This window comes from Symphodus melops (assembly GCF_947650265.1).
Source record: "Symphodus melops genome assembly, chromosome: 5".
In the NCBI taxonomy this organism is placed as follows: domain Eukaryota; kingdom Metazoa; phylum Chordata; class Actinopteri; order Labriformes; family Labridae; genus Symphodus; species Symphodus melops.
In genome coordinates, this window is record NC_136695.1 from 22,295,516 (window position 1) to 22,321,670 (window position 26,155).

Here is a 26,155-nt window from a genome sequence, read left to right on the forward strand (position 1 = left end):
GCTGCCCCCACTGAGCTGGTGGTTCAGTGCCTTGTTCAAGGGCACCTCGGCAGTGCTCGAGAAGTGATATGGCACCTCTCCAGCTACCAGACCAACTTCCATATTTTTTTGATCTGCATCGGGACTTGAACTGGTGACCCTCGGTTCAAGTCCCAACCCAAGTTCCAACCTGGACTGAGCTATTACCGCCCCACTGCCATTCCCCTATCACAAATCCCAGTTTCATGCCGGAATTTAAGTATTGGCTTAATAATGACCCAAAATATAAAGGGCAGCAGGTGGGAGACTGACCACAGTCTGATATACGATAGGATAGCATAGTAAAGAAAAGGATAGGTTACTTTATGATAGAATACCATACCAAAGCATAATGCAACACTTTATTGTCCCCTTGAGGAAATTTGTCCTGAACTTCCACGTGCTGTATACAATAAGCTGCCATCACCGAGGTATTAATAATAAAAGACAGCAAACAACAATTCATTTGTAAATAGAGACACACATATGAACAGACAAAAACATACAACAAATTGCACATTACTCATTTTTGAGGTATTTCAGTGTTTCCTGTGTGACAAAGAAAAACACCATAACCCACAGACACACCTTACCCTGACTCCTCGCCCCTTAAACTAAGCTCTGCACCAGAACTCCTTACCCATTAAAAAGGAAAATTAAAAAGACAAGGCATCCCATTATATTTTTTGTACTCAGGATGGAGAGATTAGTTAAGTAAAACGATGATCCTATTGCTATTGATTTGTCCATCTATTTAACTGTCATGTTCCACTTATGGCTCGTTATAGTGACTTTACACTCTACCATGTCACTGTGTTTTTTTATTCATGTTTTGCAGATGTGGGGTAGCAGATGTTTAAAACCTATACTCAAATAAAGAACACACACTTGAGTTGGGTAAACATGTTTTGTTTCTTTTAACCATTAACATTCAGGAGTTACTAACTTGAAATTTTAGAGGGTTTTTTCTGGGCTTTTTTTTTTGAGTGAGATCTGCTGAGAAACATACTCAGTACACACGAGTCTAAACACTGCCAAATCCTGATGGATGGGAACTTGTGAACGGGATGCTTTTACTGCCACCTATTGGAGGACTTTACAGATTCCCCCAGCAAGATACAACTGAATTTCATTTTAAATGCTCACAATTTATTCTTTGAAGAACACATTGATCTTCATTTTAAAAAACGAGAATGTATTTGTACACATATTTACTGCAGCTAATGGTTATACCCATGGGCTAGATAAGGCCCATGCAAATACAGCAAACCTAAACATAGAAAACAGACATTACATTCTTTCCCCTCCCTTATTTAGACAAAGACAATAGAAGTCATACAGTAAAAATGTGCATCTATTGGATGTCATTGTAATGTGATGATTCACTCAGGCATGTTTTCTCTCTTGTGCACACTTCTTATGTGCCTGCCCAGAGACTCCATCCATTTAAAGGACTTCCCACAGCCATTACAGACAAAGTGTTTGCCTTCAGTGTGTATCGTCTGGTGTCTGTTCAGGGCGCTTGTTGTGATGAAAGTCTTTCTGCATATTTCACATATGTACGGCCTCTCTCCTGTGTGTGTCCGGATGTGAGCTGCGAGGTGGGAGCAGTTACTGAAGCGCTTCTCACACACAGAGCAGCAGTAGGGCTTCTCTTTGCCCTCCTCTCCACTGCTGCTGTTGTTGTTGATGTTGTTCATGTGTGGATGGAAGGGTAAAATGGAGTCGTGCAGACTATTTCTCAAACTGGAAGGGGATGAAATGAAGTCTTTGATATCCGATTCGAGGCTTTCGAGCTGCTCTGCCGCATCTTGTCCCATCCAGAAGTCCCTGTGGCTCTTCTGATGCTCCTTCTTCACCTCCAGGTGCTCCTGCTCCATGCTGCTGCCCTCTTCTTCCTCACAGTGCTGGGACTCCTCCACTGCAGGGACTGAATGATGATCCTGAGGGGGCGGAGGGGGGGGAGGAGGAGGATGGTGGTGATGGGTGTGCTGCTGCAGCTGGGCTTCAATGCATCTCTCCAGCCTGGGCTCTATGGATAGAAAACAAATCAAAATATCGAAATCATGCAGTGTCAGTACAAAAATAAATAAAAACTAAAACGTGCATGAGGTTTGTTTGCAGGCATATTTCACTCAAACCTACCTGACTTAAGAAGCTTCAGCTGCATTCTGAGACGAGTGATTTCGAGATCTTTGGAGCGATAGATCTCCTCTTTGTACTCGGCTATTGTCTTTTCAACAGCCTCAAATATTTCGTCTGCCGCCACCATCAATCTGTCGTTAAGAAAAGCTCTCAGCGACAACATGTTGGCCGATTTACAATGTTAATGTAAAGGCTGTTCGTCAACGTTACGTCGGAGGACGTATTCATCCGAGTCTCTGCACGTCACGCTTCGATAGTAAACACAGACATGAAGCGGGATCAATGCTGGGAACGATCGCCCCCTGCTGATCCGGAGTGGAGACACACACACACACACACACACACACACACACAGCTGCAGACTGAAGAGGATTAATATAACACAATACAATACAGGCAACACATTTATAAACGCTGGTTTATAACATTATGAGGCCAAGAAAAGCTGTAATCATCAAAGGTTTTTGTAGTTTATTTACCCTGGTTGAATTTACACCGGTGCTTTAAGGTCAAACATTTAATTTCATTAAAAATTCACAATTTAGGAGTCTATGCCAGGTTTATCTACTAGGGCCTGATAATCTATGTTGTAGTAACCCAGTGCAAAATAATGCGAGTAACATTTTATCAGGGCAGAAGTTAAATCCATCGGTGAGCATCTGATGGAGGACTCCTCCGGGTCCTGAACTCCCTGGGTAAGAAAGAAAACCTTTGTTTTGTGTGTTTTAGGGCAGTATGCTGGTGTGTATTTCAATTCTTCTTCTCTCTAATATACAGCAAACCTGTGCCGCCACAAGTCTTTGTATGACTCAGTATGTTGACTGTTTGCTTCATCATATAGTTGGAGCAAATATGATCATTTTGATCTTGATCATTATGATTCATTTTCATATTTTATGCTTTTTTAAATACAATTCAAAAATGTTCCTGCTATTGAACTCTTGTTTGTTTTTACATCAAAGCATTATTAGTTTCACAGCACTATATTCAGTCCTGTGGCTGTTTCAACACAGCCACAATATAAGGAAGACAAAATACAGATTCAATGACTAAAGGGTTAACCGTCTGGCTGCAGAGAAAGAGGGAAACAAATTAAGTATCCATAACACAACATGGAATAAAGATCTGACACTCTATACTTTTTAATAGTCTCAGTTATTTTGTCTTACATTTTAAAGTCAATGTTCTTTAAAAACTAAAGACTTGCCTAGCAGTAAGGACAACAACGATTGGAACTGCATTGTGTCACTGTTGCGCTTCTGATTTGGCCAGGGACTATTCCATGTCTTGTTGATTATTTTATGAACTTCAGAGAGATACGTTTAGCCTCTTGCTTCCGTTTCAGTCTGATGTTAAGCGCTCGGCTGAGAACTATAAAGTATTAGCAGAGGCCGTTTAGGAACTAACCAGGTGAAGTCAATTGTTCTTGCAGTTATTGTAATGGATTAAAATCCTTAAATTGGAATAAAACAACTTTTTGTAAAGAGAGCAAGAAACTACACTTCACCCCTGATACACGAATCAACCTCTGATGTGTCTGTTTTAGTATGGGATAAAAATAGCAGTGAAATGCTTCTCTGCATGGTATTGTCCTAACAGGAGTGCATAGCAGTAATGAGATCCTCTCTCCCCACCATGCTGAGAATACCCCTGAGACTACTGTCACACAGCAGCAGACTGAAGTTTTATAACCCCAATTGGCACATATGAGATGTTGATTTAAAGATTTGTGAAATAAACCTCATTAAACCAGCAGAAAAAGACTCAACACTCAGTCTCTAAACCGTTTATTATAATGTTACATTACTGCCTTCAAACCCTTATACCCATTGGCCATGACACAGTATGATTAACATGTAATGAACGCTCTACTCTCAGCCAAACAGCTGGAGAGAGAGCGAATCATGCACGTTTACAGGGGGGGGGGGGGGGGGGGGGGAGCCACAGAACATCATAATTAAACAAAAGAGACACCGTTATTACAAAGACAAATAAATCTGATTGACAAGAGCTGTGACATCGTTTACAGAAAAATGTTTTTGTAAACTGTTCAAGTAAAGGCGAGGACTGGCCGTCCACCTCAAGGTGTAATTCTTGTCAGTCTTTACAGCTTGAGCACTCAGTGTGGAAGTTAATACGCACAAGGGTTATTCTCAGTGGACCTAAATCTTTATCAGTGCAGTACAGTGCATGTGTCAACCTGTCCTTTTCTTTTCATGTCAAATACCACAAAAAAACAAAAAAAAAAGGAAATGCAGGGAATGACCTCATTACACAAATACTTTGAATAAGGAAGGAAGAGGACTAAGTGCGTGAGAGGGAAGGATGATGGAGCTGGCCTCTAATCTGGACTTAGTCCCACTGCAGTTTTCCAGGTTTTTCTTTTACATCTTGGCGTTAATGATTTCGACAAACTCTGGCTTGAGGGAGGCTCCGCCCACGAGGAAACCGTCAACGTCCTTCTGGGAAGCAAGCTCCTTGCAGGTACCACCGGTCACAGAACCTGAAAGACAAAAAAACAAAACAGATTAATAAGGAGCCATATAGTTCTAAAAATGACATTTTACACACAAACGTTGTCTCGTCCAGCTGACTGACCTCCGTAGATGATCCTGACAGAGTTGGCTACAGCTTCAGACACGTTGGTCTTCAACCAGGCCCTCAGCTTGTCATGAACTTCCTGAGCCTGAGATGTCGCACAGGAAACATTTGCATTGTGAGGGGTTACATAAAGAGATTGTAGTTATCATTTTCTGTGGTTACTGAAGTTTACCTGCTGTGGGGACGCAGTCTTGCCTGTGCCAATGGCCCACACAGGCTCGTAAGCAAGCACGACCTTGCTCCAGTCCTTTACATTGTCTGTGAAAGAAACGTGCGATAAACCTTGAGTTTCACAAGTTCTCTGATTTACCCAGCTCTCCGGCTTGCACAAACTGTCCCAGAAAAGTGATTTCAAACATTAAGCCTCATTCTTCTGAGCATATAAAAAAAGGCCAGGAGTCATGTACCTGCGATGACCTTGGTCTGAGCAAAGACGACCTTCTCGGTGATGCCGCCCTCTCTCTCGTCCAGCTTCTCACCGATGCAGGCGATGACACCCAGGCCGCTCTCCAGAGCATGCGCTGTCTTCTGACCGATGAGCTAACATGACAAACATCAAATCACAAACCACAGGCAGAGTTTTTTATGCGTTTCTTATTCATGTCAAAGGATGCAGCTCTTTCCGTTCAGTACTTAACGTCATTGCACACCTAATAAAATCCTCTACAACAGCGTTTCCCCAACCTTTTTTTCTTGGAGACCCCACAACATTTGTATCTAAGAAAAGCTTAACCCCCCCCCCCAGACCAACATCAGAAAGAAGTAAAACATTGCTGTCAAAAAATACTGTCATATGTTTGGAACTAATGAAAAAGAAATACCTCATCACTCTCTCCGAAGACGTGGCGTCTCTCAGAGTGTCCCAGGATTACCCAGTTCACACCGCAGTCCTTGATCATCGCAGGGCTAAAGGAAAAAGAAAAAGTCATATCTTCTCTTCCAGTTACAAAAACACTGATAACAAATTTTTCTTGTGTGTTCAACTGAGCTGCCTTCCATTTATTTATCTTTATGTGCTTACTATCAAACGCTTTTATTTACTTGTAAGGGTCACACAGTGTACCTGATCTCCCCAGTAAAGGCACCCTTGGGAACTTTGTAGCAGTTCTGGGCTGCCACACCAAACTTGGCGTCCAGGTTGGACCTGGCGAAGTCCAGGTAGATTGCTGGGGCTCCGCATACAACCTCTGAGAGTAGACAGAAAGAAAACAATGATTCTCTGTGTAGCTCATTGTGTAATCAGACTCAGATGAGTTTTTTTTCCAACTTTCTTAGTATCCCTTAGGTGACAACTGCTTGAAATGTTGTTTTGATGGACTGATACAAAAAATATAAATTAGTAATCTGGGTGTGATGATTCAACAGAAAAAGGTTTTATTCTGCATTAAAGATATCTGAACATTAAAGTAACCTTCACGAAAAGACAATGACAAACACAAATCAGAAACGAGCTGAAAAGTAGGGATGACTGTCCTGAACTGCTCCCAGACTACACAAACACTTTGACCCTCAGCATAATAACACTTCAGGAGACCAATTCACAACCAATCAAGTTTATTAATATATATATATTAATCCAAACAATCTAAAAGTACACAAAAGTCAGCAGACACCTAAACTGACTATATACAGATCCTCAGTTTACAAAAAGCTTAGTCTCAGCTTTTCAGTGTTTTGTCTTACGATATTATTGATGGTGTAGTTCTTTAAAATGCATATTTATTGTAATAAATACAAGCACAAAGTCAGCAGCACTGTAGAGTCTACATAGGTCCAGCAGAATACAGTAGAGTCCAGATACTGACATTCAAAAGGTAACTTTAGCTTGGGGTTAACCAGAGTCTATATTAAACACTCCTGTTATTATTGGTTTGGTAAAGGTCATTCCTCCCCGGCCACCGTTTAAACCCTCTGCATTAAAGGTCTGAGTTCAGCCTCCTAAAGGGCGCACACACGGCTGCATTCTGCAGAGGTCAGAGAAAGGTCGAGAGACTTGGAGTGTAGAGGGTCAAATAAAGAAGAAGTTAAAATGGGTTACATGTAGAGGAAATCTGTCTGGGGAGGGAAAAAAGTGTGACTTTCATTTAAAAGTCCAGCAAGATAAGCAAGTGGGAATACTCTGAATCCCTTTGTTAGGGGGTGGATTCATTACTGGAGCAAGGTCCAAGGCTAGTCTGCACAGAGACAGTTCAGGCCTCAGACTGATGTACCAACACACACATAATACATTTTAGTTGCATAACAACCTCAGTGTAGCAGGAAGGACAAATGGGATGGTGAACAGGTCTGGACAAATTCAGCATTTCCCTGCTTGTATTAATTTACAACTATGTGTAAGGCACTTAATATAAAAAAGACGGAAGCAAAAAGCGAACAGCAGAGGCCGTTGTTAGTTTGTCTTCAGTCTGCAGGAAGCACAGAGCAACAGGGCAAACGTCTACTGTTGCTGCATTCATGTCATACTGTAAAAAAAAAAAAAGTACACAAGTCAACTTAAAAGTCACATTTAATTCACCGTTAACATTGGCGTAGCTACCGCGACAAGCTACAGGTGCATGACAATTTGCGAAGAAAATGATACAAGGACTTTATTCCTGATTAGACGGTAACTGAAAGAGTCTTTAACGAGCATCATTGAACGCACCGTGCACTTCCACAGACAGCAGAGCTGCCTGCTTGTCTACGTGCAGCTGCAAACGCACACCCACCAACACCATCACCGACATTACGGAAAAGCTGCAGCCCGTATTCCTACTTTTGAGTCCCTCTTTGTCAGGGTGTAGGCTCGGTTAAGGATAAAGAAAACCCGTCAGGATTCACGTTGAATGTTACGTTATTAGAGCATTAAATAAAGTAGAAGTAAGTCTTGGATGTCGTCGGTGTCATTGACTTATTGGACGACCGAGTAATTTAAGTGAAAATTCAGATGAGACAAAAAAAAAAGAGATCAAAAACGCACTCGGAGTGACAATACCTGGAGCAGGTATAAACCAGGCTTTACATGTGAAAACATTGAATAGGTTAATTGTAAAGGTAGTAAAAAAAAAAAAAAAAGCACGTACCGACATTGGAGTCGACCGTGGCACCATTCATGGTCTTGATGAGCTCCCCCAGGCTTTTCTTGTCGCCGTTCATCTTCCAGTTTCCACCAACGAAGAATTTCCTGCTCATGGTTGCGGTTTTCTGTTTTTTTCTGGCTGTTTTACTTGAGAATTAAATCGATCTCAACGGCCCGCCGAGGTCTGCCTTTTTCTGGGGTAAGAGAGCGGTCGTAAAAAAGCAGATCAGGGTATTTATGAACATGGAAGAGTAACCCCTCCTCTCTCTCGACTCTATTGGCTTGTGGCGGCACGCCCGCAAACGCATCTCTTCATTTCATTTGAGGAAGGGGCAGAGCAGTATGTCATGATGCGTTCAAGTGCCTGTGTCAAACATGGATTAATCTGTATGAGCTGGGCCCAAGGCAAAACGACGCAAGCGCATTGCTGCCACACCTGAATTTAAAACCAAACATGAGGATGTTAATATTGTCCTTATAATGGGATACGATTATTGTCATAACAAGAACATTTTATGCTCTCTCATAATAACGTATACGGTAACATACCATGTACAAATAACTGTTTTTACTGTAAATTAAAACAAATCATTATATACAATAATGACTGAAGGCCTGTTGCTTAAACCTAAAACCCTTTCTGATGAGGAAAATTGTGGAATGAAAATAGAAGATATTTTTCATACATGGGGCTGTACAGAAAAGAAGAATAAGTGAAATTCTGGAAGTTGCGTGGTTTCTTATTGATCATCTGGAAGGCCACACTACACCATCTCAGCTGCATAAAGCTGGGTATGCTGTCCGCTAAAGTACAATCAGACATTTGTTAACATTTCTGGATCCCGTAGTGTTTGGCATAGACAAAGAAATCCCCTGGTTCTATACATATAACCCAGGCCTAATATTGTACATAGGCCTATATTTGCAATTTACAGACATGTAAAATATGTCCATGGCCACCAAAATGTTCAAAACTGGTTAATAGGGAAACATGTCCCCCCCCCCCCCCAAGTTAATTTAAAGACTAGTTTAGCCTCTTGAGGGTTAGACTCAGTCTTCCTTTGGTGCAGCTCCATGTAGGTCAAAAATCCCTTCAAAAACCTTGTAAGTGTAAATTGATCACAATATCATCTACAATGCTCAATAACAGCAGAATCTCACAATGTCTCCACCCAAGCAAGAAATACAACTAAATGCATTCCTGTAAATCAGTCATAGTCTTCAATTATTCTTCCAAACAACTTAGTCAAAAATGAGTTTTATGTTATAACAAGATAATCATATTATAACGTGATGTGTATTGTGTTACTTAATAGTTATCAATATATTGGGTGAAACATTTTAATGTTGTAACAAATATCATTAATAGGAACAAATATGATATATATTGTATATATAAAGTGTATCACATTATAACACAATATTATGTTGTTATAATATATGCTTATCACAGAATAATGTGATAATTACAACAAGTAGGATCTGTAGTTTCAATGTAATGGTTTCACATGAACACCTCAAGTACAAACTACTCTTTCAAAATGGAAAGGCCATTGCTAGAAAAATGTTGCCTGTAAATGCTGGCATTTTCATCCTACTACTAGACTACTTTTGTTGTGTTTTAGTATTTTTGTCATAAGAAGAATCTAAATTAGGACAACAGATATTAAGAGAAACAGAATTTGCTTTAAAATAAACTTTAAAATAATATGTAACCCTTCAGTTGTGAATTATAAACACACTTAATTCATTTATATGTATATACACATATTTAACAAAAACCTCACACTCTAATAATCACTATAAATACAAACAAAGCATGTCCTCTTGATTATTATCGCTAAAATCGTTTTTTTTTTTTTTACGAAGGCAAAGCTATGACTATCGTTTGATTGGCTGAGATAATACAAGTCCCGCCTTGTGGTTTCTAAACTCGAAAGGAGGTTTATAATTGGAGGATGTTCAGCTTCTCTTCGTACCCAGCATGCACTGCGAACACATAACCGTCATTACTAAATCAAAAAAAGTTAAAGTTTAAAACTTCGAAGTGAAATGGACCACGAATATACAACTACTATAATTATAGTTGTTTATATTTCACGTTACGTAATGGCAAAAAGTAAAACCATGGTAAAAGTGGACCAAAGTGGGGTACTAGTATGACCCACGTAACACTATTACGTCAGGAAAAACGCTCTTTTATATTTGTCTAGAAGGTTTCTCTTAACGAGAAGCCCACACATGATGTTAAAGACAATAACTCCATGTAATGCAAACAGAAGTGGATGAATAATCCATTGATTATGTTTTGCCGAAATCGCTTTTGCGGTGTAGCTATTGCTTGATAACGTGTGAGAAAATAAAATGTCTTATGCTATTCTAATCTGGGATGACGCTGTAGTACTATATAATTAACGTATTCTGTAGGTATGGGAATGGGTTTTCATTATCCTGTGTAAATATGATCTGCAGACAGTGCTTCATTGTTAAATGCATGTGGAGTAAGTTTAACGTTGAATACAAACATCACCAGTGTAGATATTGTGTCTGCCATTTTCTTAATTAGATTTCTTAATCCTGCGAGGTAAATGCATTTTTTTCTTTTTTGTATGACACTGGCAGTCACCTTGTTTCAGTTTACTAAACCGCTGCCTCCACACAAGAAGAAGAAAAACTATTCAAAATGTAACAAAGTTGACTCCAACATAATTTGTTCTTGTTACCGGTGGTGGGTCAGTTAATCTCATTATAGCATTGCCATAGAGCCAAAATCCCATTCATCACATTAGAAGACAAACATTAGCTCATAACTACAAATGATCAGTTATTCATCTGAGTTAAAAAACAAAACAAAACAAAAAAAATGAATGGTGTATTAGTTGTAGAGGTCCATAGTCACTATATATATTGAATGCATTCTGCAGGGAGAACACGATCAGGCTCACTACTTCCGGACCTGGATGATCCACCATACAAGCAGGTGGGTTTTAAAACTGACCCTGAGCTGAACTCTTTGCACACCCCACATAAGAGAGGGAAAGGGGAGCAGGGGGAGGTCTTTGCAGCTCCAGGGGACACACACACACACACACACCCCTAAAACAGAGCGTTCTGAAAGAGCTGCTTTATACAAAGACCCTGTTGCTTGTATCATGTTAAATTTTCACCAAACCTCAGCACAGACGTTTCATTTAGACCACAGGAGAATGTTTGAAAAGATGAAAAATGGGTATAATATGTCCCCTTTAAAATACTTATAACCAAGGATTAGTATTCCAACAGTTCACCACACGAGGGCACTCTTACACCACACCATGTCTGTATGGATTAAAGAGTTAATCTGTGAAAAGAATCACTGGTTAAACTGGTCTGCTGTAGAAAGTCTACTTATCAGCCCATTTATCACTTTTTTTCTGTTACCGCCAATAAAAGTGTGCTGATGATGAGTGCGCATGATTGGAGGACAGGTGGGAGGAGGGCCACGCCGTCTAGTTTTGAAGGAGGTGACCGCGAAGGGGGTGCTTTTAAAAATCAGTACGTACATGTGTAAGGTGATTCTGCGCGTGAGTCGGTCGAGTCCACTGAATCGTCGCGAGGAACGTTTCCGCCCACAAGAAAGATGGCGGCTCCCTTGCTGGAGAGTCTGTCGGAGTCCTTAGGTTCGCCAGAGCCAGCGGTTCGACTGATTTTATCTATTTTAATCGGTGAGTTTACTCTTTACCAGTAAGTTACGACTCATTCCGGTCGTTAGTCGAGATGGTAGCCGTCCCGTAGACGCACTGAGCTGTGAAGTTTCCCTTCACTGCTAACATTTCGCTCAGTCAGGTTACAAACCGTGACACACAGCTACAGGCTGCAAACCGGTTGTTTTGGTCCAGCATGCTACTACTGTGAAGGCAGACTCATCAATGCTTCATAAATCAATCACATCAACACATTTGTCTCAGACAAACTTTAGAAATGTAGAAAGGAAAACGTTCAGGTAGCTTGTGTTCACAGTGAACCATCAAATAGCTAACCAGTGACAATAAACTTACATAAAGGGGGTGTTGTATAGTGCCACATTACTTTAATGCCTTTAGTTAGTTATTGTCAGACAATTTAACCCATTTGGCGTTTAGGTCTGGTTAGCAAGGTAAATAAATACGACCTCCTTTATTTTAAAACATTGTTTGTGATCTGTAAATTTAACGTAAATCTATGAGACGGTAGTTTAGTGACAATAACAGCGTCGGTGTTGTTGGGGGAGGGATGTGATCTGACAAGGAGACTGGGCACAGGCTGCCAAAATGTGTCTCCCCTCACCCTCCATTTTCCACTCCATTAGTTGAGCAGAGGGGAGACAGACTGTATAACTATTTTAGACTATAAGCTATATTAGGCTATTAAAAAAGACCACTAAATGTTTAAACAAGGCCTAAGTGTATGCTTTAACTTGAATGCAAACGTTGTGCTGTTTGAATAATGTAGGTTGCAATACTCTGTGGTGGGGGGAGGACGCCCTCCATGATGTCCTCTCTGAACTTTGGTCTCGCACGTCAGTTTCTCTCACCATAGTACAATATAATAGTCATTATGTGGCCGCTCCGATCAGACTTTGGTTGGCTAATGCCAGAAACCCTTTTGTCAGGCTGTTGCATGCTCCTCACAAGGTTGCTCAATGTGTGTGTGTTGCATAATATTGTATAGTAACGGCCTACATTGCAACACTAGAGGCTGAAATAACAGGTGGGTTTGTCAGTGTTCCCCTGCTATGATTTATGTTTGTGTCAACCAAATGCTTTACCAGAGAAACTGCAGAGTAATGAACAGTGTCTTTATGAGAAGTGTAATGCCGATATCATGCTGGATGGTGCTTAAAACAAACCAACACAACTTTAAATTAGCCCCGTGAAAGACACTTGCACAACTCTGAGCGTACAAGGAAGGGACTCCAAAGAAGAAGAAAAACAGCAGCTACACATGTGGTATATTTCAATGCAAAAGTTTGGTATTTTCTTCTCATGTTCTCCAAATCAAGCTGCAACAAGCGATATATTTTACTGTTGGAAAAAACTGAAATACTTTATTTTTTAATTTTTATTTTTTAAAGGAGACTAAAAAATTAAGGCACTGTAAGCCAACTTTAATCGACTGACGACACAGACTATCCTGCTGGTAAAAAGTTGCACAGAAATGAATGCACACAGCAGCAGGCCAAACCATGTAGGCTCCTATTGAAATAAACTACAGTTGCCTCTTTCATTATTATGAAAGAGCTCGTGATGCATTGTGATTACATGGCATGTTATGTCTGTTAAGTGTCTGGGCAAAGAGATATGCAAAGAAGGATCCGCTGTATCAAGAAAAGTTTCGAGATGGATCATTTTTTTTGTTTGTCTCTCTTGTTTTTTTTTTTTTCTCACTAATAACATGATAGAAAAAGTCCATAGCCTTATCCTTACATTGAATTTATAGTGTTCATTTATATTACCGACCCAGTCTCGATATTATCTACCGAGTAATAACATATCTCAACGAGTCCCAGGGAGGACAAAGGTGCAGAGACAAAGTTATGTCATCCAATCAGAAGTGTCCATTCATTTACAGCAAAGTCCTTCTTATTCATGTCATGTAAATTATAATATTGCAAATATCTTAAAGAAGCAATGTGCTGTTAAACTGTTGCAGTGTCACTGTGAGAAAATGTGCTAATGATTTTTGAAAGATAATATGCCAAGAGGCCCATCCGGTCGTTTGTCTTACTTCTGACAATAGAAAGTCAAAGTCACTGTTCCATCTTTTTCTTAATACTTTTTTTTACATGTATACATACATACATACATTAGCAGATGGCTGTTCCGTCATGAGCCCGGGTCTGCTGAAGATTTCTGCCTGTTAAAAGGAAGTTTTTTCTTGCCACGCTATGACGGATTAAGCTGGGCTCTTGTAATATAGCCATAAGTAAGGTCCTTTACCTGCTTTATGTAAACATAACAATGAGCATGGTCTTGTTACCTGCTCTTTTGTTAATGTTAACAGACAAACAGTAAGGTCCTTTACCTGCTTTTGTAAAGTGTCTTGAGATAACGCCTGTTATGAATTGACGCTATATAAATAAAGATTGATTGATTGATTGATTGACATGTAACGTATTAGATTCAGTTAATGTTAGTTAATGGACAAACATCATACATGCAGTGTTTGTAAGATATTTTCAAGGGATAAAATAAATGGGCATTTCTCGATTGATTATAATCTTAATTTGTTGTTCTTCTCTCTTTTGTTTGACCCCATATGACCATATTAACAAGTGTTTGCTGCTCTCTGCTGGGCTGTTCGGCCTCTCCGTTGCTCCATTTTCTGAAAAAATGCAACTTAATATTCAGATCATGATTCAGATATTTTCATATTATACAGAAATTTAAAAAAAAATCTCCTCATTGTGAAGAAGGAGCAGCCACACTGATCTGCCTGACTCTCTGTAAACGAACTCTTCACCTTGCTCCCGGGTGAGTGCTTGTCCTTAGGTCTGCAGCAACGTGCTGCTGTGTGTGCTGATCTGAAGGTCGGAGATGTTGATACTTGGAGGAGGCGTCGACGAAGGCTGTCAAAGCTGATATGGAATTAAAATTGAAAATGTTCCTGTGTTTCTGTCCCTCCTGCAGGTTATCCCTGTGCTCTGGTGTACCGACGGTTCCTGTTCTACCAATCCACCACAGTCATCCACTTGTTCCACTCAGTCTCAGGACTGGCTCTAGCAGCATTCAACTTTGGTGAGACAGACTGAATAGACCAAATAATAATAATGATAACATCATCCTACCAGACTTGTGTTTCATTACCACAGCTCTGTTTTAAATCACCTCTCACTTCCTCATGTGTTTGGCCTTTTTTAAAGCTTTTAGAGGAAGAGTTAAAGAATGCTCTGTTGTGTTTTCATGCACAAAAGGTTGTGTGAACACACTGCTGTTCATTCATTCTGATCACAAACATGTTTAACCTGTATCTTCCATATAGTGTGTGTGTGTGTGTGTGTGTGTGTGTGTGTGTGTGTGTGTGTGTGTGTGTGTGTGTGTGTGTGTGTGTGTGTGTGTGTGTGTGTGTGTGTGTGTGTGTGTGTGTGTGTGTGTGTGTGTGTGTGTGTGTGTGTGTGTGTGTGTGTGTGTGTGTGTGTGTGTCACAAAATGGCAACTCGATCAGAATTGAATTGGGAAGAGTGAAGCTTGAACTAACAGTGTACAGGGAAACTCTGTGTTTCAGGTCCTAACAATTAAAGGCACATCTCTGTGACCATATTGATGACATGTTCTTCTTTTCCAATGAGTGGATCTCTTTTAAATTGGTTACAAAGCTTAAGTATTGATAAACTAAAACCCAAAGTAAAGTTATGTTTTCAACACTTGAACAAAGTTAGAAATTCAAAACTTGAAAGAACAAAGTGCTGGACTGAAACGGAAAGCTTGCTCTCTCTCTCTCTCTCTCTCTCTCTCTCTCTCTCTCTCTCTCTCTCTCTCTCTCTCTCAGTTGGTGAAGAACATAACAGTTGTTGGTTATCCAGAAGTAGGCCAGGTCTTTTCAGGGGCGTGAATTATCAACGACTGTTGAGTCATTTGTGGTTTTGAGGAGGAAGGAAAGGCTGCCTCTCTAACAGACGATGGCAGCCACTTTCAGCCCAGACTCTTTTCCTGCTCAGCTTGATATAACGGACAGTTAATGATTTTCTAACCCAAACACTGAGAGAAACAATTATGATAAAGGAATAACCTGGAAATGTTTTTCTCCTGAAAGTCATTTTCTGCAATACAATAGTGTGCTTGAAAAACAAAAACAAAACCGATTTATCTTGAGCTTTGGTGAACTAAAACAGACATATTTCTCTATTTTATTCCTGGATCGTTCTGTCCTGCAATCATTAGCGATAATTAGAATAAAAAGTCTATGTTAGAAATTTGACTGTTAGAATTTTGACTCAACTGATCACAATAGTTAAAAGATGTATGACTGTTTGAGAGTTGAAGCTTCCTTGGGGTGAGTTGTGTCCAGACAAACCAGCTAATGTTGATCTCTCTCTCCTCCTTCTCTTGGCTGCTCTTGGATTTTACAGCAGGTCTGTTGCCTTCTCTTTCTTCCTTGTGGAATCATTTCTCTGCCATCCCTGTTTTTAAAACTTGTTTCCAAGTGGGCCGTGTATCATTGATTTGCCTTGTTGTGCTCTCTCCACATCTGCCGATACTAAAGTGTGGAGGGAAAAAAGCTGTTGTCATGTCCGCTCCCACAGGTCACACTCGACTTCACTCACCGTCATCCCCCTCCCCCCTCTCTGTGTCCGTCTCTCTCCCAGGCTCTCAAATCTATCACTCTGCAGTATGCATCCTCGTCCAGTTCCTGATGCTGAGGCTCATGGGAAGGACGGTAACAACTGTCCTGTGCAGCTTTACCTTTCAAATGGTGATGAGTCTTTTTAAAAAAAAAAAAAAGTTTTATTCATTCTCCCCGTGTCTCCAGGCTTAACTTGTAGCATTATCTCCGTGTAGAACAGTCTGCACAGTTTCACATCACATATCTGCCAGTTTAGTTTATTTCTCTTGTTAATACCAACTCTTTGTCCAATGTGAAATAACCACTTACAACAGAGGCTTATATTCCTGACAATCAAGTCACATGATTTCTGTGCGGATGCCTGTATTTTTGCATGCCTTTGTGTTTATTGCCCACAGTTACAGAAAATACTGTCAAGAAAGCAACTTCTTAAACACCAATGTGCTCACTTCTTCTTTTTGACATTCACTGTTTTTTTTCCCCTCTGTCCATGATCTCTCTCTTCCTGCAGGTTTACCTGCTGGCAGGTTATTACTACACCGCCACAGAGGAGTATGACATCAAATGGACCATGCCTCATTGTGTGCTCACACTTAAACTTGTTGGTGAGTTGTCACCAGCTCTCTCTTTACACTCTTGTTGGACGAAACCCAGTCGTTTCATAAAAGCAGATGTTTTCTTACTGTGGATGTTATTTCTTTTTGCTACTGGTGACGCCACAAGCTCTCAGTACTCTCGTGAACCATCATCACTTTGATTAAATGCTGACCCTTCGTCTGCATGATTTAAGGTGGTCACTAGACATCAGTCATCCTGACATCCTTTTTTTTCTTGGATTGCAGGTTTGTCATTCGATTACTATGACGGCGGGAAGGAACCTGTGAGTTGGTTGATTTCTCTTACACTCACCTGTTGATCATTAGTCAATATGTCAGTGTGGATGTTCTGGTCATTGCGTTTGATCCTTTAATGTGTGACAGAGAAGTGGATGAGGTGTTTCATTTAAAGAATATCTGCAGCAGGAAGCCAGTCAGCGAAGCTGCCAGACACATGATGATCAGTAAATGAATGATCCTAACACAACAATGACTTGAAGGAAGAAAATATAGAACAGGTGAAACTTACATTAAGATTAAAAAGAACATTTGGATCAATCGGCCCATCATGTTCTATATAAATCAACTGTTTGATTATAAGATCATGAAAAGTGTGCACTACAACTTTCCAGAGCACAGACCAACCAAGTCAGAGATTTAAACTTCTTCACCGTGGAGAACAAATCTTTATATCAGAGGAGCGTCAGCAAGGGTTTTGGAGTTTCTGCCAAAGTAACAACTATTTATCTTCTTAAAAATACTGATAGGAAATGTCCGTACAATCGACTAATTATTCAGTAGACTTATCATTTCAGCTCTGCACACGTAAATCCAAACATCCGTGTAGGACCTAGGGAAAAGATATGTTGTCATGGAAACGGAGTCATAAATCAGTGAGTGTGAAGAATTTTCACACATGACAAACCACAACGTCTAAGACAGCGAACAAAGTAACTGTAAATAAAAACTTTATATTCAAAGCAAATATTTACAACGTAAATTCAGTTTCCAGAGCTTTCTACTGCACGACCTGAACTTTGTGAAAACTGAACTAGAAAAGGAAGACTAGCATCCCTGGGCAAACATGACTCAGCAGAAATATAACAGAAGTTCTGTCTGGCCTGTCTTTTAGCCCGGATGTTTTACATCAGTGTGTTGTATGCGAGTCTGCCAGTTCGGATGCTCTCTATGTTATGACCCTGATAACAAGGTGAAAAGATGACTCGAAATAATGTGAGAAACCGGAAAAGTGTCATCGTCACTCTGCTCTCTGCTCAGTTCTTTTCTGCTACAGCTAGCTTGTTTGTGACAGCTGCTCGTTTTGCCGGCTGTTGCTTTCTGTCATTTCATTCTAATTAGGTTAAATGTGGGTGTTTGTGGTATTGTGTTTTGAAAACATGCCGAGGGTTACTTTTGAGTATTCCTCACCCTCATTCTGAGTTTGTACGCAAACTGTTCAAAGAAGCTTTTTGTTTTGAGCTCATCAACATGCTTCTACTATCAGTTATTTGCCCTTCTCTGTTTTCCGCCTTAACCTCTTTTACCCCCTGTTCATTTCACTCTCTTATTGTAAGTCATTTTTTCCCTTCATTTCTTTAAACTTTAGGATCAGCTGAGTTCAGAGCAGAAGAATGCAGCCCTGCCATCTGTGCCCTCTATTCTTGAGGTGTGCGGCTTCTCCTACTTCTACGGAGGCTTCCTGGTGGGTCCCCAGTTTACACTTCGCAGCTACCAGAAGCTGGTGGCAGGGGAGCTCACAGACTGCCCCGGAAAGCCTCCCAATAGGTGAGTAAAACTGAGGAGTGATGTCTCAAAGTCCTGCAGTAAACTTAATGACCTTTACTGTTCATGCTCTCACTTTGTGTCTTTCTCCTCCAGTGTTATCCCGGCACTGAAGAGATTTGCCTTAGGTTTTCTCTGCCTGACAATATATGCAATATTTAGTCCCTACTACACCGACAGCTACTACTTAACAGATGAGTATGAGGTGAGAATGACAATATGTTTAGAACTAACCACCCTGTGTCTGTTTGTGAATATCTTCTAATGGTCTAAAATGTAAATGTTTGTTCCCACAGGCTCAGCCTTTCTGGTATCGCTGTGTGTTTATACTCCTCTGGGCTAAAGTTATTTTGTATAAATACGTCAGCTGTTGGGTTATAGCGGTGAGTAACCTCTTCATTGGCAAACATTTGCATGGCACGTGGAGTTGGTAGCCCACTGATTTTGATTCCCAAACAAACCACATTCACGTGAACCTGCGTTAACATGCTGGCTTAATGTGAGAGCACATGGAAATGTAAAACTCCACCTGCTACACTTAAACGTGAAGGCACACCCTGAACAGTCCAGGTTCATAGTTTCACTCCCAGTTTATCAGGTTCTTGTTCTGCATGGTGTGATATTACGTAAGCAAACGACTAAAAAAAAAGACGTAATCTGTGTGTTGCAGGAGGGTGTATGTATATTATCTGGTTTGGGCTATAACGGTGTAGTAGACGGCGAGCACCGGTGGGATGCCTGTGCCAACATGAAGGTGTGGCTGTTTGAAACCACGCCACTCTTCGGAGGAACCATCTCTTCCTTCAACATCAACACAAACGCCTGGGCTGCCAGGTGAGTGCGCAGCCTGAAATTTATGACGGCCTCTGTGACGTGTCCGAAAAAGTTTAATACTGACTTGGCTGATAAGACAGAAGCAGAGGGATTACCGTTCAATCCAATATATGCATATGAGGCAAAGCTTCACACAGCCTGGTTTTACAAAACAGGTCCTCTCTTCTCAGGGGTTTTTTTTTTTTTATATACCTGAGGGATCTTTACAGGGAGAGGGGCTGACGGCCTGGGAGGGGGTTGAAAGTTTTCAGACTAGAAGGAGCATGTGACATTATTTTATTATGACCACAGTGTGCAAAGCAATTTATTGAACACCAACTTTATTACATGGTCCATTACAGCTCAATGCAATGCCTTTCTGCACTTATTTTAACTTTCTATTATCCAACGGCATGAGGCACACAGGAGGAGAGGAGGCCAAGTGACCACTTTCCAAAACCAATGGTCTGCCTTTCTGTGGCAATTGAATTTGAGCGTTCTAATTTTAAAATATTTCTTTTTTTATGTGAAAACATCTGAACAGAATACAAATCTTAAACAGTTCTTATATCGTTTTCCAGTTTATCGAAACAAACGAATAGCTCACCAAAAAGACAAGAGGCAGATAAACAACACAGGAAATATACCAAGACAAAACAAAAAAAAAAAAAGTGTTTTGTGCAACAGGAACAGGAGGGAAGTAAAATGAGAAAAGAATATTCAAGGAGCTTAATTCAAAGAGTAAAGTCAATCTGTCTATTTTTTATATATTGTATTTATCCCCAAGGGGGAAATTCTGGTCTCTAGTGAGGAAAGATGAATTACATATGTAAATATCGGCTGCCATCTTGCCTTCTTACGGAGAATTTCATCTTCTTATTCATTAGAATCTGTTTTTTACAAAACTGTCATACATAGAGTACGTCCAATCATGGCTGTGTGTGGCTGGACCTTGATCATCTCAGCTGTGGTATTTATTTATGGCCTATGAATTTGGAAATGTTTTGCATGATCATAAATTATTCATTAATTCCTATTATGAGTAAACGATAGTAATGATCATGTTTGTTTGCAATCAGATCTTTCTTTCTGAAAGCCCGACACAGTCACAGCAGGTGGCCGTTCAACCCGAGTCTGCTTCTGCTCAAAGTGGGTCTTAGCCACTGTTACTCAATGTTGCTCTGCTCATGGAGGATTAATGTTGTGTTTTATAAATAATATACGAGGAAAGAGTCGGGTCTCGACCTGCAGTTTTTGTAAAGTGTCTTTACAGATAACTTAAGGTGTGAGTTGACCCTATACAAGATGTATTGATTGGTTGATATCAAATGCTTAGGCTGTATTTGTAGTTGTTGGTGAATAGAATCTGTGGTCCATAGAGACCAGTGGTATACTTGGGTCAGTATTATTGTTTTTCCTGATTCAGTTTTTCTATTCCAAAGTGTCTAATTTTCCAACCATCCACCTTGTTTTTATAAATTCAGGCCAGTCGTTTTCCTGTAATCCTCCCGACAGCAGATAAACAAAGAACATTGAAACAGTTACCTCCTTGGCCGGCCTGTTTCAGTTCATTACAAATAGACAGGCTGGCTAAAGGAGAGTTTTCATGCCCTTGGTACACTTAAATACAGTTATGACTTTTGATATGCTCTCATAGTTTGACCTATAAAGAATTGTCTATTTATAGTCACATATGCAGCACTTCAGATTCTCTTGGCACACATTTAAGCTGTTTAACATAAAATGGGTTAAGTTCGATATTGTATTTATAAAGCTGTCCTCTTCTGGCAGACTGAAAGCTTTGTAGGATAATAAACAGGCGTTCTTTGTGCAGCCTTGATATTCATAGACTATACAGCACCATTGTGAAACAGCAGACTGGACTGATTAGTATGAGGACAATGTTTAATATAGAGAGAAACTTCTGAAGGAGTACAATATGCTTCAAAGGAAATAGCTTGTGTAAAGTGTCATGTGAGGTGCTGTTCATAGCCTCTCCAAATGGCCACATGAAAAGTCAGCATTAAGCTTAAAATCAGTGCTGGAAGGCATCCATAAGGCTGCTGTTGAAGCATGAAAAAGAGAGCTGGAGAGAGAAGCTTTAATGCTTCACACTTTCTCACCTTTGCACCTGGCCGGCTGCAGAGGCAGCAGACTCCTCAAATACAACGTCATGCTGAGTGTGTCTGTGTCTGGTAGGTGCTTACAAACACTTTGTTTTGGGTGCCATGGGCAAGGCTTTTTTTCAACAGCAGTACATTGTGTACCTATTTGTCTGACCCTGCTCTCTACTGCTAATCATGCAGCTTGTCATGATTATGCTGTTGGGGGGGTGGAGGAACAAACAAACACACAAAAACAAACACAGGAATTGTGATTGCAAACATAATAATTTGTGTGAGCACTTGTTTAAGCTATTAAAAAAACAACAAAAAAAAGTCTGGCTCTGCATTGAATTCATGAGTATCCTCGCAGAAGATTTAAAGTGGTTGCAATGCTTTAATATAGCCTCAGTTGCTATGCAACAACAACTTCCAGGTATGCGAGTGCTCACCATGTAGACAGTGAAAGATGATGTTTGAAACATTTCTGACGGAGAAACCTTAACGTTTGTTCTCTTCGTTTTCTTCTTCTTTTTTTTTTTTTTTTTAAAAGACACGTCTTCAAACGATTGAAGTTCTTGGGTAACAAGACCCTCTCTCATGTGGCCACACTCTTCTTTCTGACGATCTGGCATGGCCATCACTCCGGGTACTTCCTGTGCTTCTCCATGGAGTTCTTCATCATCACTGTGGAGAGACAGGTACGCTGCAGATGCTCAGCAATATGTGGAGAAAGGAGGAAAAAAAAAAGTGTGTGCAGGAAGCTCAAACAGTATAAATGTTTATTTAATTAGATGGAAAATCTGTTCGCTTCTTATCAATCATGTTTTTCTCCATGAAATGTATAGTTGCACTTTGATTGCATCATCCAAACCTGCTGTTTACTCTTTTTATCGAGAGACAGACTCTTATTACTATTGATCAAATGCACCTCACTGCTGAATGAACGTGTAATTAAATATTGACTCGAGTCACCTTGTTTATTGTTTTATTGATGTATAACCATTATGAAATGTGTGTGTGTGTGTGTGTGTGTCACAGGCCCTGGCACTGGTGAGAGACAGTCCTTTGCTGTCAAAGCTGGCCAACAGTGCGCTCTACCCTCTCATCTATGTAGTCCAGCAGTTTTTCCACTGGCTCTTCATGGGCTACCCCTTAGTGCCATTCTGCCTCTTCGCCTACGACAAATGGCTCAAGGTAACTCACCTCTCACAGAGACAGCACATGACCTCAGATGAAGATGTTTTGTTTAACTTTTGATGTTGAACTCTTGCTATCAGCGGCCACTTTTGATGCATCAGTAAGGCAAACCCGAATGCAGACAACACGGTTTGAGTAAGCAGGTGTTAACACAGCTGTGAAATGCAATCCGAGAGCCTGTTTCACCAAATTTTCATCATGATCTCATCACGTTGCAGTGCCAGATCATAAACAAATCTCTTTTATTTCACAACTAGTCCAAACAAACACGCAAGAGCAGGCAGAAGACCTTTAAAACCACAAATGTATCTGAAGTTTGAGCAGTCTGTTTGTGAAAACAGGAAGTTTACCTCTGTATAGGATCTGTGATCTGCAGTTAAGATCTTGAGTTATTTTAACAGCACATCACTTTAGTATAAATATGCACCAAGAGGACTGGTTATCAAGAAAGCTTATCAGATACCCAAACACCACACAGCTGTTTATCAAACTGTGAGACAGGATTTAACTTCCCCTGGCAGATATCAGTCTGGAAATCATCTTCACGATGGATTAAATTAAATCAAGTCTTTGTTTATACAGCATGAATTAGAAATATGCTTCTGGTGGCTTTGTATTCTGCAGGAACATGACGACCTTCTCACATTTTAGGGAAAAACTCCTTTAACAACTCCTGATAGGGAGGGGAAAAAAAGAAACATCTGCATTAATCAGAGAAGAAATGGATATTCCTCCAGAAATGCAGGAATGTCAGGCTAGAGAATAAAGTGAACAAGTGACAGTAGAATGACCACTAATACTATTCAAGTACTGTGCAGCTGTTCACCAAGTAGGATATCAGGACACATATGCTTTGCAGACATAATGCTTTGCACATTTGATTGAACAGAATGAGATTATTTTCTTATTTCTTGAATCTAAAAGCAGTACCAAATGTCAGCTTCAGGTCAATCAACAACCACAATGAAACATGAAGGAAAAACACGGAAATGGGGACCACATACTGTAACTGGAAAAAAACCAAAACAACATGCTTTGCCTCTGTGCACTGCCTGGCACCTCCTGTGTCCTGTCAGCCTTCAAACTGTTTGTTGGCACTCTCTGACGTTGTGTCCTCCTCTCTTGATCCTCGCTCGCGTGGTACTTCTTGATGTATGTCGCTTTGGACAAAAGAGTTTAAGTTAAATTAAATTGTAGAACTGATTCAGCAAAGTTATCAAATGTCATTCTCATCTCACAAACTTAGCGGTACCCTCAGTGAAGGAACTTCCTGTTTGCCTTTTTGCTCATCATTTATCAGGACTGCACAAAGGGGGGTTTGGTCAATCACATAGTGATTCACTGATTGAATCTTTTAAAATGACAGATCCTAATAAATGAGCACAGCGAAGAACTGCTTTGCAAGATCAAAGTGTTATGGAGACAAGTCATGTTTTGTATTATGAGATTTGTACATTCACTTACACAGTTCACTTCTTTGTCCCTTTTTATTTTTCAGGTGTATTCATCCGTGTATTTCTGCGGTCACGTATTCTTCCTCGTAGCCTTTTTAATCATGCCATACCTCCGGAAGGCACTGGTGCCGAAGAAGGAACGGAGTCAGAAGCAGGATTAAAAGTCGGTACTAAGACCTGGCATGGTAAGCAGGCGCTTCTGTTGAATGATGTTATAGAAAAGGGAAACAAGGCGAGGATAAGAGTTTTAAAATGTGTGTTTTCCTACAGGTCTGTCTAAGGCTGAATATCCACTGAAGGGAAATGTGACTACAAGGAGCAGAATGGAACATATTTTAAGGCCTTTAGTAATATATATATATATATATATATATGTCCATGTAAAAATAAATTTCTATATATTTTTGTGTTTTAAATGGGAGGGTGGTTTTATAAACATTTTGAGAAATGTTTACAGGAAACGACCATCGTGCCACATGGGGTAATTGTGAGCTAATCGAGCGATTTCCTGTCTGTCTGTTTTTCTGTCTTTCTTTCTTCTTCTTTTTCTTTTTTCTTTTAAAGAGAACTTGAGAGACTTACATGCTGTCGACAAAGATTTGCACTCACCAGTCACGGGTTCAGAGTCTTGTCATTGGCTCTGATGGTTTTTTTTGTTGTTTTGTTTCATTTCTGTCTCAAATCAAGCTCCCACATTTATTTAGCTCCAGCAGCAGGTTTTCACAGGAGGTAAAAGCAAAGCACACTTTCTGATATAATATAATAAAAGGCTACAGCTTTCTGCAAAACTCAGACAATAGTGATCGTAATAACAGTAATCAAAGCGTGCTGAAAATGGCTGTCAGTGGTTATAAAGGCACTGTAAACCACTTACTGGACACTAACCCCCCCCCCAAGTCAAATGGCCTTGTATAAATGAATGTTTTTATAATACTTTTGTTTTGGTTATAAATTGATTTGTGATGACATAAAAAAAAACGAAACACTTGATTTTATAGAGTTTTAACAGCTTTTTTGAAGAAAAAACATTTTGTAGCTTTGAATAAGATCTTATGAATGAATTTGCATTGCTCTCCTGCATTTTCCTGGATTGTTCTTTCAGTTTTTTGTACCCTCTTCTTCGCCCTCTGTTCAGCTCTGTGATGCACAGAAGAATAAAGTGGATCTATTCACGAGAAAGCATGCAAACTGCTCAGAAGTACAGCCACTACAGTTATTCTGGCTCATCATATATTGACTTCAATCTCCGTCTAAATATCGGGCTGTTTTGTTTTTGTTTTTTTTACTTTTTTTTTATTATCAAAGAATCATCTCATTTTAAACTGGAAACAACAAAACAAAACAAACAACCGTGTGAGTGAAAATCCAGTTTTGTGTTTCACCTATGGCCTGTGCCTCCGTTTCATCAGCAGGCCGTGATTCAAAAAGAGTGAGAGGTGGAAGCGTCCCATCCAACCGTGGGGATGCCTCTTTGCTTTGAGTAATTTAATTGTTTCTCGGGCAGGAGGATGGATTGTCCGATCTGTGTCATGCTTGAGGAAGGCCTACTTGTCACACACATGGAGTGCATGGACCTCACTGTAGCAGCAGTCCAGATTTTTTGTTTTTTTTTGTAATATTTATACATGACATGGTGATTATTAATTGATGTGAATTGCTATTTCAAGAGACTACGTTTTGCCTTATTCCTTCCAAATGTACAAAGAAAAAGAAAACTTGGAATGGGGAGGGGTGTGGGGTTTGGGGCGGGGGCGTAATTTTCCAAATACAATTTTATAATGTTAATTAAAATGCTGCATTTCAAGCGAAGAGGCCTGTGTGTTGTCATTGTGTCCGGCTTGATGTCCCAGTAGTCTGACACGAGGAAAAAAAAAAGGGCGCGATATGACGTCATTTTGCGGTCTCGTTTAAAGGCAGGAGGAATGAAAAAAAACGAAAAACAATATTTGATAAATACCGAAAGAAGAGTAGGTAATGTGTCACTTAAGAGCAGTGCTGAAAAAGAAACGTGATAATGAGACGAATTGCTTTGCTGTAGGTCTGAGTCACTCTGAATGTGCGTTCAACAGCAAAAAACACAGAGCA

The 26,155-nt window shown here is 40.1% G+C and overlaps 3 protein-coding genes across 3 annotated transcripts; 1 reads left to right on the forward strand and 2 right to left on the reverse strand.

Annotated features, from left to right (window-relative positions):
- Positions 1-366: 366 nt before the first annotated feature.
- LOC306824351 (uncharacterized protein) lies at positions 367-2,464 on the reverse strand. Its single transcript, XM_079344454.1, has 2 exons — positions 2,164-2,464; positions 367-2,050 (listed from the first exon to the last, which is right to left on the reverse strand). Exons 1-2 carry the CDS (start codon positions 2,324-2,326, stop codon positions 1,401-1,403), a joined length of 813 nt encoding a protein of 270 aa, XP_079200580.1. The 5' UTR covers positions 2,327-2,464; the 3' UTR covers positions 367-1,400.
- Positions 2,465-3,934: 1,470 nt separating this feature from the next.
- Positions 3,935-8,086, reverse strand: tpi1b (triosephosphate isomerase 1b). Its single transcript, XM_079344773.1, has 7 exons — positions 7,827-8,086; positions 5,828-5,951; positions 5,586-5,670; positions 5,172-5,304; positions 4,937-5,022; positions 4,762-4,849; positions 3,935-4,666 (listed from the first exon to the last, which is right to left on the reverse strand). The coding sequence occupies exons 1-7, from the start codon at positions 7,933-7,935 to the stop codon at positions 4,548-4,550; spliced, it is 744 nt and encodes a 247-aa protein (XP_079200899.1). The 5' UTR covers positions 7,936-8,086; the 3' UTR covers positions 3,935-4,547.
- A 3,283-nt stretch (positions 8,087-11,369) lies between these two features.
- On the forward strand, positions 11,370-25,268 carry lpcat3 (lysophosphatidylcholine acyltransferase 3). The gene is made up of 13 exons (XM_079344283.1): positions 11,370-11,526; positions 14,470-14,577; positions 16,146-16,252; positions 16,635-16,728; positions 16,966-17,003; positions 18,326-18,504; positions 18,598-18,706; positions 18,798-18,884; positions 19,172-19,335; positions 21,970-22,117; positions 22,458-22,613; positions 24,115-24,255; positions 24,341-25,268. The coding sequence occupies exons 1-12, from the start codon at positions 11,442-11,444 to the stop codon at positions 24,229-24,231; spliced, it is 1,392 nt and encodes a 463-aa protein (XP_079200409.1). The 5' UTR covers positions 11,370-11,441; the 3' UTR covers positions 24,232-24,255; positions 24,341-25,268.
- Positions 25,269-26,155: the final 887 nt, after the last annotated feature.

Bases quoted from the DNA above. Each gene is read 5' to 3' on its own strand.
- tpi1b (XM_079344773.1), bottom strand. From the start codon at position 7,935: ATGAGCAGGAAATTCTTCGTTGGTGGAAACTGGAAGATGAACGGCGAC. The intron at 5,952-7,826 runs GTACGTGCTTTT...GTCTACTCTCAG, and splicing joins CACGGTCGACTCCAATGTCG to AGGTTGTATGCGGAGCCCCA. The intron at 5,305-5,585 runs GTATTTCTTTTT...TTGTCATGTTAG, and splicing joins TCTTCGGAGAGAGTGATGAG to CTCATCGGTCAGAAGACAGC.
- lpcat3 (XM_079344283.1), top strand. From the start codon at position 11,442: ATGGCGGCTCCCTTGCTGGAGAGTCTGTCGGAGTCCTTAGGTTCGCCA. The intron at 16,253-16,634 runs GTGATGAGTCTT...CTCTTCCTGCAG, and splicing joins GCAGCTTTACCTTTCAAATG to GTTTACCTGCTGGCAGGTTA. The intron at 22,614-24,114 runs GTAACTCACCTC...TTTATTTTTCAG, and splicing joins CCTACGACAAATGGCTCAAG to GTGTATTCATCCGTGTATTT.
- LOC306824351 (XM_079344454.1), bottom strand. From the start codon at position 2,326: ATGTTGTCGCTGAGAGCTTTTCTTAACGACAGATTGATGGTGGCGGCA. The intron at 2,051-2,163 runs GTAGGTTTGAGT...TTCTATCCATAG, and splicing joins GCTGAAGCTTCTTAAGTCAG to AGCCCAGGCTGGAGAGATGC.